Consider the following 17683-nt stretch of genomic DNA (forward strand, 5'->3'; position numbering starts at 1 on the left):
ACCTTCCCTGATTTTTCTCATAATTTTGTTCTGTCCTTTGTAAAAAGTTTGATTAGTTTGTAAATTAGTCAGGATTACAGTCAGTCAATAAATCCAGACATCATAGTTTTATACTTACTGTCCGAAAATGCATTTGATGTTAAAAGGTGTTATACAATTAACTTTTTAACTAAATTATAGTAATATTTAATACTTGTTCCTGATTTTGATCCTTTAGTCTGCTATTATTGGTATTGCACTGAATTCTTCTGCAAAGAAGTTGAAAGTTGTAGTATCTGGAGTTCTTCCACTGTTTATAGAATTTCCTGAAAGTGAAAACCATCAGAGAAGATCAGAAGCATCATCTTTTCTTAAAATTCAACGTTTGCACCAAACTCAATCACTCTGGGCTTCTAATCTCTCTAGTGATTACCTTGTTTATGTTCATTATAGGCTTTATCCTAACAAGGTCGTATCACAGACCTGTTCAAGTTAAAGAGCATAATCAGAAAATATATTTTGTCTCCTCATTTTCCCCAACCAGCAGCAGCTTTTGCGGGGCTCCCACACAACCAAGAATGAATTAGGGGCCCCCTTGCAGCCATGGGTAATGCAAGTACCTAAAGCTGGCTACATTGTTAGTTTTAGTGGAGTGAATGTCCACTAGCAGGGTTTAACTAAGCCAGGGCACTATGTCAGTGGTAAAATATTTAATGGAATTGTAAAGCCTGTTGCTTGATAGAACATTGTTACTATAACTAAAAATATCTTTGAATTTTAAAGTAGATATAAATAAGAGTTATTACCCATCTGGTTTATTATGTATACAGTATTGCTGTACTAGCTTTTGTTTTTATAGACATGATAAGATAACTTGCTGTGGTTGGGGGCCCCCCAGGAACAGGGGGCTCCCATCGACTGCAGGGTTTGCTGGTACCTAAATCAGGGTATGCCTCTGTAGGCTTTTAAGGAATTGGCTTGTGCTTTTCCTTTGCTGGGCAGTTGAGTTCCATTGGGGCGATGCAGTCCACTTTATAAAATTATTTTATTGTGCTTTCCTGTTTAGGAAAGTTGTTTTTACGGTAGGAATGTATGTTTTAATGGACTGTCATGAGACTTAGCTGCACTTTTAAACAGGAGCACACTTTTTTTTTTCCTTTGAGTTTAAAAGTTGTTTAAAATAAGTGAAAACCAATTTTTTTCCTGTGGAGAAACTGTTTTTCTCAGCCCCAAGAGGTAAAAAAAAAAAAAAAGTGTAAGTGCTTTTTTACTGTGTTTTGTGTGTGGCGCGGGGGGGGGGGGGGGTTAAAGACCTTAACATTTTTACTGTCTTATGCTGCTTGCTTTCCCTGGGAAGGGGGCACCATTTTTCACTTGACCATGGAACAAACTTCTGGTCTCATGGTTGGCCCTTTTTCCAGCCACAAAAAGAAAAAGTTAAGCAAACACCTTTGCCACTGCAGCAGGCTAGTAGTTTGCCTCAGTTGCAGATGGGTGACTCTGTTGTAGCCATATTATGTCCCTCAGACCACTCATCTTTTACCTCGGATCATTCTTGCGTAGCACCTACAACCCATATGGACTGGGGGTTAGCCATGACTGCTGCAGCTGTTAGAGTCCCCTCAGTGGGCAAGGGATAGCCACTCTTGTTGATCCTGAGAGAGGGAACAGGGGGAAGGCTTCCCTGTTTAGTCAGAATGTTATGCCAGTCCATGGAGAAGCTGCTGTTGCCATTAATAACACTATTGCCCCAATTTTTTCTATCAGAAAAAAAAAAGAAAAAGAAACCTGTATTGACTCCTCAAATTTCTGTAGACAGGATTAGTTTACTGGGTCTGGCTTTGCGTTTAATTTAGGCTATTCATCCTCCTCATAAGGTGGTTTCTGATGAAAGAAAGAGGAGTACCTCTTTTCCTGAAGAGATTTAGGAATGTCCTTACATTCACCACTGCAGTATTCTTAACATAAGTGATTCCCTGCTGTGGAAGCCTGACGTCTGGTCAGTCTCCCAAAGCCTACTGTTGCATTAAGGTATGCCGAAAGTCATCCAAATGCTCCTCGCATAGTTCAGGGCATAAAGGTGACATTCAGGCATACCATCCTCTGAACTTCTGTGCCGCCAGTCCGAACACTTTTTCTAACTGTCTGTCTTTTTGCCTACATCCATTTTCTGCAAGTTTGAATGCATTTAAGTTCTCCAGTGAACACTGACACCTGTTTGCTGACATCCGGGCTGTTGCAGATAAGTACCCCATTGGGGTTTTGTTTTTTTTTGTCTTGGGGATAAGACTAAGGCTATAAGAAAATCTAATCAGTTTGTTTCCTTTCATCCTAGGTCTTTAGGATTAGCTGTATCCAAGCATACTAGATCTACTTGGATTTCAAAGGCTTTTTCTTTTTGTTATGCTTTTCATGGTAAGAGCATTCCTTCTTCTGTAAAGGCTCATTCTACTTGAGCTGTGGCTTCTTCTGATGTCTTTTTCAAGGGCTTAGACACTAATTGTTTTCTTGAAGTAGCTACGTGCACTTCTGTGCACACTTTTACTAAATATTTCACGTTGGATGGTATCTCCAGAGCTAGAGCTGGTTTTGCTGTGGCCATTCTTCATGGCTTCTTAGAGTGCTCTACTGCTCCTAGCTTCTCCCAAGTTTCTTCTTGAGCGTTGGCACTCCCCCATATGTTAAGAATACTGCAGCAGTGAATGTAAGGGCATAGTATGGTTGTGTAAAATCTTCCCATGACAGTAGATGTCCTTGCCTTCACTGGTGCAGTATTCATTCCCTCCCTCCCTCCCCTAGTCCTTTACCTTTCTGGATGTTGCACCTTATGTTTCCTTGGACTGGTGTTTCTACTGGGGCAATCAATTCTGAAGATGATACACCTGAACATCACCTTTTTGCCCCGTGCTACATTACACAAGGAGCATTTGGGTGATTTTCAGCGTACCTTAAAGCAACAGTAGGGTTTGGTAAATTGGCTGGACAATGGGCTTCCATGGCAAGGAATCCCATATGTTAAGAATGCTGCACCGGTGAAGGCAAGGACATTACTGTTATGGAAAGACTACACAACTGTTTTCTGAATTTAGAGTGGAAGATAAAGGGACAGATACAAAGGTTTCTCCTCAGTATTCTGATTCAGACTCCAAGGAGAGCTCAGTTTCTGATTCTTCTAGTTGGGGGGATTCTGTTTTTCTCTGAAAGTAGTTCCAGAATGTGCTGGTGTTTTCAGTGAGAGAATTCTGTGGTTTCACAGTCCCTCAGAAAATACTAATTGAGGTTACAAAAGGAATTTCCAGAACCTTTGCCCGTTCCCCCAATTTCTGTCAATTATGGAGGGTATGTGTCACTGCCTGTAATTTTCCTGATAAGCTTTTATACACTCTTCCCAAACCTGGCCCAGCATACTTTAGTTAATCCTACTGCTGCTAAACATTTGGTTAATTCCAGTCCTCTTTCTGACAAGGATGGAAATTTTGATAAGTATTGGGGGGGGGGGTATGCTTCTGTAATTTTGATTTTCGGAATTTTAAAAATTGTCAGGCTATTATTTTAGTTTATTTTGACTAATCGTGAAGGTACATGGAATGTCTTGTGAGGAAAAATCCGCTTTAAATTTAATTTCTTCCTTTTTGCAAATTGCTACTCATTGTTTACAGCATGTGTATTACTCAGTTGATGATGTTACTTCCAGCTATGGCAGCTGGTACTGTTCTGAGGAGATTTGCCTGGCTGTGTTCTCAGAATTTCCCAGTTGATATAAAAATCAGATTTTAAGTTCTCCGTTGGATAGAGATTTCGTTTTTGGTTCCTCTACTGCAAAGGTTATCAAAAAGTGTGATGAAAGGGGTAGGTTGATACAGGGAATCACCCAAGATTTTTCAGCCCTCCTTTTCCAAATTTTTTAAGGGTTCTCTAACCCTCCCACCCCCACCCCCCAATCCAGTTCTGGCAAAAAAAAATACCAAAAAAAAAAAGTAAACAGTCTTGGGTTGGGAGGGTGGCCTAATGGTTAAGGTGTCTGCCCTGCAAGCACAAGGTGCAGGGTTTGAGCGTCACAAGGGATAATTGGCTAAGCTTAAAATGGCTCACAAGGGCAGTTAGCTTAGTATTAATCTATGAACCTATGAACCTTAACAAAATGCTGGTAAACAGACCTTTAAGAAGAAATGGCAGGGTGTGTTCCAAAAAGAATTCAAGAACCTGCCAAAACCAAGGGCAGTCTATAACAGGTCAGAATGAGTATTTAAAGCTGTCCTGTCCCTTTTCCCTTTCATAAAGTTTGAATCTCCATTATTCTCTTAGGCAACAGATGGTTTCAGATAAACTAGTTTTGAAGATCACTCATCAAGGTTAAAGATGGCAGCGGGAGAAAATCCCTCCTTTTTAGGTGGCAATTCCTCATCCACCTGATCAGACTATTATTCCTCCTGTACTTCAACGCATGCTGTCCCCAGGGAGTGATAGAATCCAGTTCCTCCCTTCCTCCCAGCTTGGGAATGTTTTTTATTCAAGATTGTTTTTAGTGCCACATAAAGAAAATGCTTGAGACCAGTTTTAACTCCCTCTTTCTTAAACCTGTTTGTGATGTTGCTGAAATTCAAAATGTCATTTCATAGCCTGTTATCCTCATTCAAGTTTCGTGGTAACACTAGATTTAAAAGATGCTTATCCCATCTCTTTTCATCCAGACTTCAGGAGTTTAAGGTTTTGTGTTTCTAGATCACGTTTTCAGTTCTCTGCCTTACCCTTTGGAATATCCACTCCACCAAGAGTGTTCACAAAATATCTAGCTTCAGTTATAGCTTATTGCAGGCTGCAGGGTATCCACATTTTTCCATATATAAATGCCTTGCCTGTGGTTGCACAGTCTTTTTCAAAGTGTCAGGAATCTCTGACGTGGGTGAGCTGGGATTCCAGCAGAAAATTCAAAAGTTTTTTTTTTCACTTCTCCTCACAGGATTGTTTTCTTGGGGTGTCAGCTAGACACCTCAGTTCAAAGAGCTTTTCCCCACAGAAAAAATATCTCTTTAGATCTATTTCTAAGGTTTTCCACTTAAGACATCTGTCACTGTGTGGGAATACCTCAGGATTTTGGGTCTCATGGCATCTATGGTTCTTATGATACCCCTGTCAAGACTCCACATGAGAAAGATACAATGGTATCTAAGGTTTTTTGGTCCCAGCTTCCAACATCCTTTGTTTTTTCAAATCCTAGTGCTGGGGATTGTCAGAAGAGAAATTGCTTGGTGGAGACAGTAACTATACCTAAATCTGGGTCCCCTTCTCCTTCCCTGTTCTGAAGTAGTCACTCACCACTGATGCCTTGGACTTTACTTGGGGAGCAGTTTAAGGAGGGATAAAAGTGCAAGTTGTGTGGAACACCAAGGACAGATGCAAGCACATAAATCTAAAATAAATGCTTCCTCTGATCAAGGCACTGAATTCTTTAGATCATCTTTGGTCACGGGACCTCTTGAAGTTGTTACAGACAGTACCACAGTCGTGGTACGTCAACAAACCCCCTTTGGAGACTGTAGACAATGTTGGCTTGGGATATAGTTTCATAGAAAAATCCTCACTCTGCAAGCATCCTACATTCTGTCAGAGCAAAACTGTATGTCCGACAAACTGAGCAGGACAAGGGCAGACCCTCACAAATGAAAACTTGATAAGGTGGTCTTCCAAGATTTGATCTATCTGTAGAGAGTTCATCAAGCAGATCTTTTTTCCTCCTCTCTGATAAATCAGCTGGCAAAAATTTGCTCCAGGACTCCGTGCAAGAATACTTGGAGACAGATGCCCTGTCTTTTACTAGGACAGGAATGATGTTCTTCGTGTTTGTTTCACTGTTGCAGTCATCACATTTGGGTTATCTGCCTGGAGACTTCTGATGAACTTAGTGGAGTCTGACGAAAGCATTTAATTGAATAAAGAAGAGTTTTCCTTTTACCTGGATCTGTGGTATTGTTAGCTGCCTACTTCGTTTTCTGTTTTCCACAGTTTGTCTTGGTCCTTTGGCGGTTTTTGGTTATCCTTAACTCTACCAAGCCTTGCTCAACTACTTGCTCCCTTAGGAGAAAAGCTCGCCCTGCATGCAAAAAACTGGGAACTCATTACCCAAGACAAATGGGTTTTAAACATAGTTTCCCTAGGATGCAGATTTCACTTCCACTCACTCCCAATCCCAAGTGGATGGCCAGACCTCCCCCCAAACCATGGGCGGAGGCCCAAAAACAAGTGCTCTCTCTTCAGTTTCAGGGCTATTCAACCTGTCCCAACAGAACAAAGGGGGCACGGTTTTTATTCAAGGCTGTTCCTGGTTCCCAGAAAAGAAAACTCTTGGCGTCCTATCCTGGACCTTTCTATTCTCAACACCTTTCTGGTGGTTCCAAAATTCAAAATGCTAACTGTTCAGCAGCTTCTTCCTATGCTAGCCAAGGAAGTCTGGATGGCAACTCTAGACTTAAAAGAAGCTTACCTGCACTTCCCATTAAGGGAATCCTGCAGAAAATTCCTATGCTTCAGGGCAGTCTCCATGCACTATTAGTTCTCTGCACTTCCCTTTGGCTTATCTACTGCGCCCAGGGTATTCACAAAGTGCCTAGCTCCTGCCATTGTGTTTTGCAGGCAGAGAAATCTTCAGATTTACCCATACTTGGATGATTGCCTGATTCAGGCAGAGAGTCAGGACTTGCTGTTACAGCACCTGGCATTTGTAAAGAGACTTCTAACTTCACTGGGGTATACCATCAATGAGAAGAAGTCACACCTATAAACCTGCCAACAGATTGTATTCTTGGGAGCAAGCTTGAACACAACTTCTCAGATGGCATTCCTCACTCCAGAGAAACAAGTTCATTTGACAACCTACTGGCCACAAAAACCCAGCTATCTGGAAGGATAATCCTTTAAGCCCTGGGGTTCATCGCCTCTTGCATTTTGTTAATTCCATATGTAAGACTGCATTTGAGGAAACTTCATTGGTATCTAAAAAGTCTATAGTGTCAGCATTCTCAGGACCTGAAAACAATGATTCCTATTATTCCTTGCCTAAGGGCAGAGTTTTGTTGGTGGGCAGAGGCCTGCTACCACAACAAACTATGCATGGGGGGCTCACATGGCAGGGCAGTGCATTCAGGGCAAATGGAACCCAAAACAGATGCACCTGCATATCAACCAAAAAGAAATGTTAGCTGTACAGAATGCTCTGACAGCCTTCAGAGACTTTATTCTTCCAGGGCACCTATTGGTAAAGACAGACAACGCCACAGTTATGTAGTACATAAGCCAGGGGGGAACCCATTCCTACCCACTTTGCAGACTAGCCATGGCTCTGTGGAACACAGCCTTGAGCTACCAAGTGAACCTACAAGCTCAGTTCCTGCCAGGCAAACTAAATTCACTGGCAGATGACTTAAGTAGAAATCTCATGGGCCTACACGAATGAAAACTGGAACCCAAAATATTCAAGCTCTTGAGGAACAAATGGGGGACACCAGAGGTAGACCTGTTTGCCTCCCCTTAAAACTACCAATTGAACAAATTCTGCACCGGAACTCCCCACAGTCAAGCTTGGAAAGTGGATGCCCTGTCCTTTACCTGGGAAAACCTCTCAGTTTATGCCTTTCCCCCCTCTGCCTCTCCTCTCGAAGGTTCTACTAAAGATCAAACAGGACAAGCCAAGGACCATACTGATTGCACCAGACTGGCCATGCCAGCACTGGTATCCCCTTTTGCGCAGTCTGACAGTGCTACAACCTTGGCATCTGCCTCAGATCCCTTCCCTGCTTTCCCAACAGGCGGGACAGATTCTGCACCCTCCACTTCAAACCCTGAACCTTGCAGCCTGGCTAATTCCCTAACCTCACCTCCAGCAACCCTCAGTAAGCAGATGATGGATGTCATTCCAAAGGCAAGGAGGCCTAGTACTAGAAAATCCTTTTCAGAAAAATGAAAAAGATACTATTCCTGGAGCCAGGCTCAGGGGATGGGTACAACGGTGCCCAGCGTACCTCATATCCTAGATTATTTAACAGAAATGCTCCACAAGGGCCTATCTTTCTCTTCAATTAAGATTCATGCCTCTGCCATATCAGCACATTATAATACTGAGCCACCCCTCTTTTCTCATCCCCTGCTAAAACAATGCCTTAGAGGGGCCAAAAATGTAACCCCCCCCCCAGGAGGGCTCCCACTCCAGCCTGGGACCTTAACTTTGCATTGGAAAAACTAGCTCTTCCCCCCTTTGAACCAGCTGCTAAAGCAGAGTTGACATTTCCTTCTTGGAAAACAGCTTTACCTCTAGCCATCACTTCAGCAAGAAGAGTGTCTGAACTGCAGGCCCTCATGGCAGTGGAACCCTTCATCATCTTCCATGCAGACAGGGTTTCCCTCAGGACTAATCCATCCTTTATGCCCAAGGTGGTGTCTAGTGTGGCTCTAAACCAGTCCATTCATTTGCCTACTTTTTTCCCTAATCCTCAGAATAAAAGAGAAAGGATACTGCATTCTCTGGACGTACACAGCTTAGATTCTATTTGGACAGGACTAAGCCTCTCAGAATATCTGACCAGCTGCTAGTTGGCTTTGCTGCAGGGGCAGAGGGGAAGGCCATTTCAAAGCAAACCATTTCCAAATGGATAGCACATTGCATCCATTTCTGTTACAAACACCATGGAAAACCTACCCCACAGGGGATAAGAACACCTTCCACCAGGGCTGTATCTACCTCTACTGCATTTCTCAGAGGAGTCCCTACCAGGGACATCCTGGAAGCAGCAACCTGGAGCTCTGTATATACTTTCATCAAGCATTACCACCTGCCTATCTTTTCTAAATCCTGAGCTGGATTTGCCACAACAGGGCCTTATTGCTAGCCCTAATGCTCTTTAACTACCTCCACCCTTCCTTAGCTTTGGGAATCAACCCAAATGTGAGGACTGCAACAGTGAAACACGAAGAACATAGTACAGTTGTGTACACTTAACATAAATGTAGATGTTCGACTGTATTCACTGTTGCAGTCCTGGTTACACTCCCTCCAGCCCCCTGACTTCTCTTGACTGTTACCTTTCTTCCTTGTTTGGCATATATTATATCATGTGTATTTGCTTTTTGCTGGGAGTGTTCCAGCCATATAATTGCTTCCTGTTGTGGTGGCACCTGACATCTGGGCAAGAAAACTGATGTAATGGGGTTGGCTGCATGTTTTATATACCCCCTGACGACCAGACGTCATGGAAGAAGCGACAGCATCTGACGTAGAAATCCAAAGACTCTTGTATTCAGGCTGGCTGAGGGCTACTTGCAGGCAGATGACCCAAATGTGATGACTGCAACAATGAATACACTCGAACATCTACATTTATGGTAAGTGTGCACAACTGTACTTTTCTGTATGATTTTCTATCCATTCCCCTATTAGCCGGGGTACTTCTGAAGATTCAGAAGGAATCCCCCAAGTTCATTGTGGTGACTCCCTTCTGGTCCATGCAGCAGTGGATGTCCTTCTATACACAATAGGGATCTCCTGACAAGGATAGCTCAATGTCTGGCCAGTGTACCAAAGCCTTTAGATTTGTACCACATGTCACATGTATGCTTCCTGTACAAGATGTAAGGCATAAAGGCAGTGTATGGATGCTGTTACCCAGAACTGAATTTCCTACCCATAAAACCACCTTTAAAAGCTACATCTGTATGAAAAAAACTTTTGAAAATCTTGCTGCATTCAAGATTCTCCAAAAAAGCCAGCGCTTCTTCCCTTGGTCTTTATATTAGAAAACTGACTGTTGTTGCTTTTGTACTAGCAGGCTCAACCCCTGATGTTCCCATCTTGAAAAACTCTATTTTTAGTGGCAGTGCTTCAGTTAGGATGATGTCAGAGCTGAAGATCACCACACATGGTCTTCTTTAAAGATGTAGTGACTTTTAGAGCCAGCCAACCCCCCATTCAGTCTAAAGTGGTCTCTGAAATGGCAGTCAGACCATACAGCTTCCAGTGCTTTATCTGAACCTGCAGAACAAAGAAGAAATGCTCTTTCATGACTTTAGATATGTAAAGGCAACTAAGATAGCTTGTCTTCACTAGCAGTTCCAGGTGTACAATCCAGTTCTTAGTATACTACATGCCAGGCAGGCAGTGAAGACCTGTTTCTAAGGAAACATTGTCATAACTGGATGGTTGGTTGCATTTTCTTGTGTTATGACCAGTGTGGAAAAAGTTAGCAGCACAAATCAAGGCACAGTTGATGTCAAGTATTATTTGGAGAGGGACTTTAGCCTTTCTCTGAGGCACGCTTCACAGATAACTGCAATGGTGGGATAGGCCTTCTTGCTTAGAACTTTATAGACAATGCCTGTTAATGTCCACCATAGTCAGGATAACTACATTAGAAAAAAAAACATGTGGTGCTCTATAAGGGGGGCCAGATGTTTGCCCATAGCGTAATTCCCTCTTGTTATGACTGATGCTACAACAGTGATCTTTCTCAGACAGTTAGTTATAGTGAGTATGCTTACACCACTAGTTTATTCATAGTGTGCTTATATTTTGTAACTTCTAGTAGTGTACTCAGTTGTAATGAAAACCTTTTTGGTAACCTTAATTTGAATAAAAACTTTTGTGTTTCTTGTCTTACCTTTTGCAGTTCATTATACTCGGCCAGTGATTATTTTAGGACCTATGAAAGACCGAATTAATGATGATCTAATATCAGAGTTTCCAGATAAATTTGGGTCATGTGTTCCACGTGAGTATTCTGTTAAATATAGCATCTTATAGTTGCTAATTTGAGTCTTTCTTCACAGCATTTATTCAATCCAAGGGGCAATTATTTAGCTTGTTTTAGCTTGTAAAGTGGAGAACTTTCCTTTCCCTGTAATTTTTGAATTTCCTGTACCACCCCCCTCAATCTAACACCTGCTTGACGATCATGCAAATCAGATCCATGCCAGGCTTTGCCAATAAGAGATTAGAGTTGGGGGAGACATTAAAGAGCAGTCCCACTGTATTGCAGGCATTGGTATGATGTTCTTCGTTGTTTAACTGTTGCAGTCAATACATTTGGGTAATCCTTCTGGCAGGTTGCCCTCAGTCGGCCAGAATTCCAAAGTCTTGGGTCCTGCGTTGGGTGCTGTCACCTCTTCCCTGACGTCAGGTCGTCAGGGGTATTAAACATGCAGCCAACACCATTTTCTTCAGTCTTTCTTACCGCGCAGTGCCAGAAGCAGTTTGCAAGTGCCGGTTGGCCGACTACTGAGATTTTCGTGTTCGAGTTTCAGATCCGAAGTCTTCATTAAAAGCTAAGTACCCCGTTGGGGAAACTTTTTTCTTGCTCCAGATCGATGTCAGAAAAAGTTAATAATTGTATTTCTTGTGGGAAGCAAATACCTCATAAAGACTTTCATTCTTACTGTATTCCTTGCCTAGGCCCTGACCACGACGTTTCAAATTGTCGTTTATGTGCTAGATTTAACCAATGCACTATTAAGCTTCGGTACGATTTTGCATTAAGCTACTTTGGCCGCAGATTTAATTACACAATGTTGACGGATGGCCATCCGACTATCGGAGTTCATAAAAAACGCAAAGAAAAGGAAAAAGACAGGCAATCCGAGGTCCAAAACCGACGACGAAGCTTCTCCTAAGCCAGTCGCCGGTTCTCAGTGAGGCACTTTTGCAGCCCCTGACGCCCGCTACTTTAGAGTCGCAGGCCGCCACCAACTTCTACGTGGAGTCGGCCAGGCCGCTGGAAATTCAAGGTATTGGAGCCTTGGAGACTATTCCCTCAGATGGGTCTGGAGCCGCTGAGCAGGCATTGGCTTCTGAGGGTGTATTCAGACCTAAACAATTATATATTAAACCGACTACAGCTTCAAAAGCAAAGACTAAAGCACTTTTAAAGGCAAAGAAACAAGTGCATCAGCCACAAGGACAGACTTCCATGCCCAAAACAAATGCTCAAAATGGCCGAAGACTTAATTACCTTGATCAGGGGTTCCCATCCCCCTCCTGATAAGAAGCCTAGGCAAGAGACAGACTATGAATCTTCACATCAGGTTTCTATCTCCTCTGATTCCTCTTCTGATCAGGAATATTCACTTCCCTCCTATGAGGATTCTGATGCTGAAGAATCTATTCCTTCAGCCTCTCCTCTTGAGGATTACTCTTTTGGTGAAACCTTGCATACCATGAGGGAGCATTTCCACTGGGAGAGCCAAGATTATTCAGAATCTAAAAAGAGACTCAGGGACTTCCTTTTACTGCCTCAACACAGCCCTCTAGCTATTCCACCTGTGTTAGACGTTGTTGATGATGTGTTTTCAGAGTCTAGTCTGACCCCTGACCCTCCTGTTAAGCCCGACAGATACTACAGGGTTCCTGACTCTCATAAATTCCTTTTTAAAAACCCTGCTGCAGACCCAGAAACTATTTCTCAGGGTCCCAAAGGGGTTAAGGCTTCCACTGCAAAAAATCCTACCCCCTCTTGACAGAGATTCTAGGGCACTGGATAGATGGGGAAAAAAGATTTACACATCTGCTACCTTGGCTATAAGGGCCTTAAACTGCCATTTTCATATGCTCAAATATCAGCAATATGTTATGACACTGCTTAAAAAGAAAATGTTGGTAAATTCTGAATGTGCAGAAAACAAAGAAATGCAGGGTTTATTGCATGCAGCTCAACAAGTGGGAAAGCATACTTTGCAATGTGGTTTTGATTCTCTGGAGGCCTCCTGCAGGGCTGCAGTGACGGGTTCTGTAATTAGAAGGCATGCTTGGTTGAAGGAACCAAATCTGCCTGATCATGTCAAAGCTAAATTATTAGATGCACCATTACAGCATGATACCTTGTTTGATGTTAAGACAGAAGAGGTGTTAAAGAAAATGGAGGACAAAGCTAAATCTATGCAAACAGTCACAGATTCTTTACAAGTACAGACACCTAGGTTTAGCAGACACTGGCTTACAAAGAAATGGTCCTTTCCAGTGCCAGACAGACCCAGACACCCTAGAGGCAGATCCCAGCCGCAAGGTTTGTACAGGTCTAAGCAATGGGTGCTTCTACCTCCAAAAGTGGAGAGGGCAAATCACAACCCTACAGGAAACAGTCCCAATGACTTCCCCGTGCCTGCACCAAGCACTTATCTTTTGGCAGCACCCTTAGGGGGAAAAATAGCACTTTTTTCACAAAATTGGCACATTATAACCCAGGACAAATGGGTTCTAGACAGTGTCACAAGGCTACAAGTTTCACTTCCATACCCTGCCAAGGGCAAACAGTTGGCCAGACCTGCCAAAAAGTCAATGGGCAGAGGCTCAAAAACAAGTTTCATCCCTCATGGACATGGGGGCTATTCAGCAAGTGCCACAACAAGAGCAGGGACAAGGATTTTACTCAAGACTGTTCTTGGTACCCAGAAAGGACAAAGCATGGAGACCAATACTGGACCTATCTTTTCTAAACACTTTCCTGGATATGCCAAAATTCAAGATGTTGACCTTACAGCAGCTTCTGCCCATGCTGGGCAGAAAGGCTTGGCTCGTGACTTTAGACCTAAAAGAGGCATACCTGCATGTCCCAATCAGACAAACGTGCAGAAGATACCTCAGATTCAAGGCTGGCTCAAAGCATTACCAATTCTCTGCACTGTCCTTTGGCTTATCTACTGCGCCTAGGGTCTTCACAAAGTGCCTGGCACCAGTAATTGCTTTCTGCAGACAAAGAGGAATACAAATATATCCTTACTTGGACGACTGCCTCATTCAAGCAGAGAACAAGGACATTCTACTACAGCATCTGGCATTTGTGAAAAGACTTTTAACATGCCTAGGGTACACATTCAACGAAAAGAAATCAAAACTAGTACCCTCTCAAGAGGTAATATTACTGGGTGCAAGCTTAAATACAACTGCCCAGATGGCTTATCTCACGCCAGACAAACAAAGGCAACTGACTACCTATTTCAAGGAAATGGCAACAAAGGCCCAGCTATCTGCAAGAAAAATTCTGCAGGCTTTGGGCTTCATGGCATCCTGCATCCTACTAATTCCATGTGCAAGACTGCATATGAGGAAACTTCATTGGTACCTAAAACGTGTCTGGACACAGCATTGCCACAACCTGGAAACTATGATTACTCTCATTCCCTGCCTGCAACAGGAGTTTCGATGATGAGCAAAGGCTTGTCACCAAAACAAGGGACAGCCATTCTCATTACCCCCAGCCAGGCAGAACCTAACAACGGATGCATCAGATTATGCCTGGGGGCACCCATGGCAGGAAGAGGCATTCAGGGCACCGGGTCCACAAACCAAATGCATCTACATATCAATCAAAAAGAGATGCTAGCTGTTCAAAATGCCCTGACAGTCTTCAAGGGCCTAATTCATCTGGGACAACTTCTGATAAAGACAGACAACACCACAGTCATGTGGTACATAAACAAGCAGGGGGGCATGCATTCTTACCCCCTTTGCAGACTAGCCATGGCTTTATGGGACACAGCATTGACTTAGCAAGTTCATCTACAGGCACAGTTCCTGTCAGGAAAGGAAAATACTTTGGCAGACGAACTAAGCAGAAACCTTGGATCCCCACAAGTGGCACCTGGATCCACAAGTCTTCAGCATGATAACAAAGAAATGGGGACGCCCAGTCATAGATCTATTTGCCTCTCCTCACAACTGTCAACTAAAAAGATTCTGCACAAGGACTTATCACAGACAAGCATGGAAAGTGGACGCCCTATCTTTCAGCTGGAAAAACCTATCAGTATATGCCTTTCCTCCACTAGCACTCCTCCCCAAGGTACTCCTAAAGGTCAGACAGGAAAAACCAAAAATGATTCTGATTGCCCCAGACTGGCCCCGCCAGTACTGGTATTCAATTTTAAGGAACTTGTCTCAATGCCCAGCCTGGACCTTACCTCAAATACCTCATCTACTGTCCCAACAAAACAATCAGATTCTGCACAGCCAACTCAGGACTCTAAACCTGGCAGCATGGCCGATGATTTAGCCATACAATGCACACCTCTCAGTAAAGCTGTGATGGATGTCATTTTGTAAGCCAGAAGACCTAGTACTAGAAAATCCTATGCAGGAAAATGGAAGAGATTTTGTGCTTGGAACCAAGCTCAAGGAACTGATACAGCTGTATCACATATTCCTCAGATTTTGCAATACTTAACTGAGATGATGGACAAAGGCCTATCTTTTTCATCAATTAAAATTCATGCCTCTGCTGTTTCGCCTCATTGCAATACAGAGCCACCACTCTTTTCTCATCCTTTATTAAGGCAGTACCTCACAGGAGCCAAAAATTTAAGGCCCCCAAGGAGATCACCAATACCTGCATGGGACCTCAGTTATGTCTTGGAAAAACTCACCCTACCTCCTTTTGAACCAGCTGCTACTGCGGATATAAAGATTTTATCTTCGAAAACAGCTCTGCTTCTAGCAATAACTTCTGCAAGACGACTGTCAGAGCTACAGGCTCTCATGGCTGTGGAGCCTTTTATCATTTTTTATCCAGACAGGGTCTCTCTGAGGACAAACCCAACTTTTATGCCTAGGGTGGTGTCCAGTATGGCTCTTAACCAAACTGTTCATTTGCCAACTTTTTATCCAAATCCACAGAACAAGGGGGAGAGAATTCTGCATTCTTTGGATGTACACAGACAGCTTAGATTCTGTTTGGACAAAACTAAAATATTCAGGCAGTCAGAGCAATTACTAGTGGCATATGCTGCAGGATCACAAGGAAAGGCTATCTCCAAGCAGACTATTTTAGGTGGATAGGTCACTGCATTCGTTTCTGCTACTCACAGCATGGCAAGCCAGTGCCTAAGGGCATTAGGCCACATTCAACCAGAGCTGCAGCCACTTCAGCCTTTCTCAGAGGAGTACCAACCAAAGACATTTTAGAGGCTGCTACTTAGAGTTCAGTGCACACCTTTACAAAGCATTATCATCTGCCACTTTACTCTAAATCCAGGGCAGGCTTTGCCACTGCAGTTCTGCAGGGCCTCATAGCCGCTCCTAATGCTGTTTAGCTCCAGACACCCAACCACAGCTTTGGGACTCTACCCAAATGTAATGACTGCAACAGTGAAACACGAAGAACATAGTACAGTTGTGTACACTTGCCATAAATGTTAATGTTCGAGTGTATTCACTGTTGCAGTCCAGGTTACCCACCCTCCATCCCCCTTTTTCCTTCTGAAACTTATCTTTCCTTCTCTGATTTATACAACCTGTGTGTTGTATTTGCTTGTAGATGAAGATACATTTTATATTGGTTCATGTACTTTATATATATATATATATATATATATATATATATATATATATATATATATAAATATATATATATATATAAAAATGTGGCTACCCTTTTAGGGGGCACCTGACATCTGGGGCAAGAAAAACTGAAGAAAATGGCGTTGGCTGCATGTTTAATACCCCTGATGACCTGACTTCAGGGAAGAAGCGACAGCAGCCGATGCAGGACCCAAGACTTTGGAATTCAGGCCGACTGAGGGCAACCTGCGAGCAGGATTACCCAAATGTAATGACTGCAACAGTGAATACACTCGAACATCTACATTTATGGTAAGTGTACACAACTGTACTTTCTGTTCTTATCACTGCCCCTCAGTCTGATGTATTTTCCTGGAGGTAGACTGGTTGACATGTTTCTTTCTCGTCATGTCTGTGATATCTGCTCTGTAAATGATATAAAACCTGCACACCACCACCCTGCTCACATTTCATGGATACTACCTCAAACCCAGTACCTTCCGTCTTATGATGATGTTCCTGTCTTCCTTAGGGAGGGCCCTTATTGTGAAGAACAGAAAGATAACTTCTGAATGTCTTAGATTGGTATGCAAGTCTGTTTCTTAAGACATTAAGTGTGGACTGCTCCGTTAGTATAGAGTGATAAAGCCCTGACTATCGCCCAGCCAGTCCAGGTTCGATTAGAGGCTCATTCTACTGATTGAGATGCAGGGAAGGGATGGGTGTGTCCGTCCTAGGTGTGAGGGCAGTCATTGGTATGCCCCATAAGGGGAGGTGTGGTCCAAAGAGGGGAGTTTTCCTCTGATGCAATCAATGAGCATTGGTGTGAGGTGGGGAAAAGCAAGTGAGTGGTATGTAAACATGCCCTCAGTGGAAGCGTAGATGATCCAAGCCTCCAGAACACATTTAGGCTCTACAACCACCCCCAGCAGTACTGGAGTAAGTCAGGGGGGCTGGAGGATGTCTAGTAGACCCACTGTGGGCATGGGGCCAAGCCAACACAGATTAGGTCACACTAGACTAAAAAAAAAAAAAAAAAGAGCAAAAAAAAAAGAGACATTAAGTATATGAGAGAAAAAATGGCCAAGCTTGCATTAAAAAGTGCATGTTGGATTTCATCTTCATTCCTTGGCAAAGTTTATTGCGAATCACAATAGATTTGTTACTGAAGTTTATTGGTCCTTGTAGCTTTTGCAAGTGGTATAGCAAGGTAATTCCCAGACTATGGCACAAGTAACCCCAATCTCAATTTGTGTCTTGGGTGCTTGAATCTGTGAGCAGGGGAGGACAGGTGGGCTCATCTGGGGGAAGCAGGGTGAAACAGGATGCATTCTGGCTGCATCCTTCAGAGAAGTGGTGCACAGTGTGGTGCTTGTGCTGAGGGGTGGGCTTTTT

At 43.1% G+C, this 17683-nt stretch overlaps 1 protein-coding gene across 1 annotated transcript in view; it reads left to right on the top strand.

The window, feature by feature from the left end:
* The window catches only part of DLG1 (discs large MAGUK scaffold protein 1), a 3205960-nt gene that overhangs the window by 3011851 nt on the left and 176426 nt on the right, over positions 1-17683 (top strand). Inside the window, exon 24 of the mRNA XM_044070715.1 lies at positions 10632-10733. Coding sequence (XP_043926650.1) covers positions 10632-10733 — 102 coding nt within the window. The remainder of the gene's footprint in view (positions 1-10631; positions 10734-17683) is intronic.

This window comes from Protopterus annectens, chromosome 4.part1 (assembly GCF_019279795.1).
Source record: "Protopterus annectens isolate FY-2018-M chromosome 4.part1, PAN1.0, whole genome shotgun sequence".
NCBI lineage: Eukaryota > Metazoa > Chordata > Ceratodontiformes > Protopteridae > Protopterus > Protopterus annectens.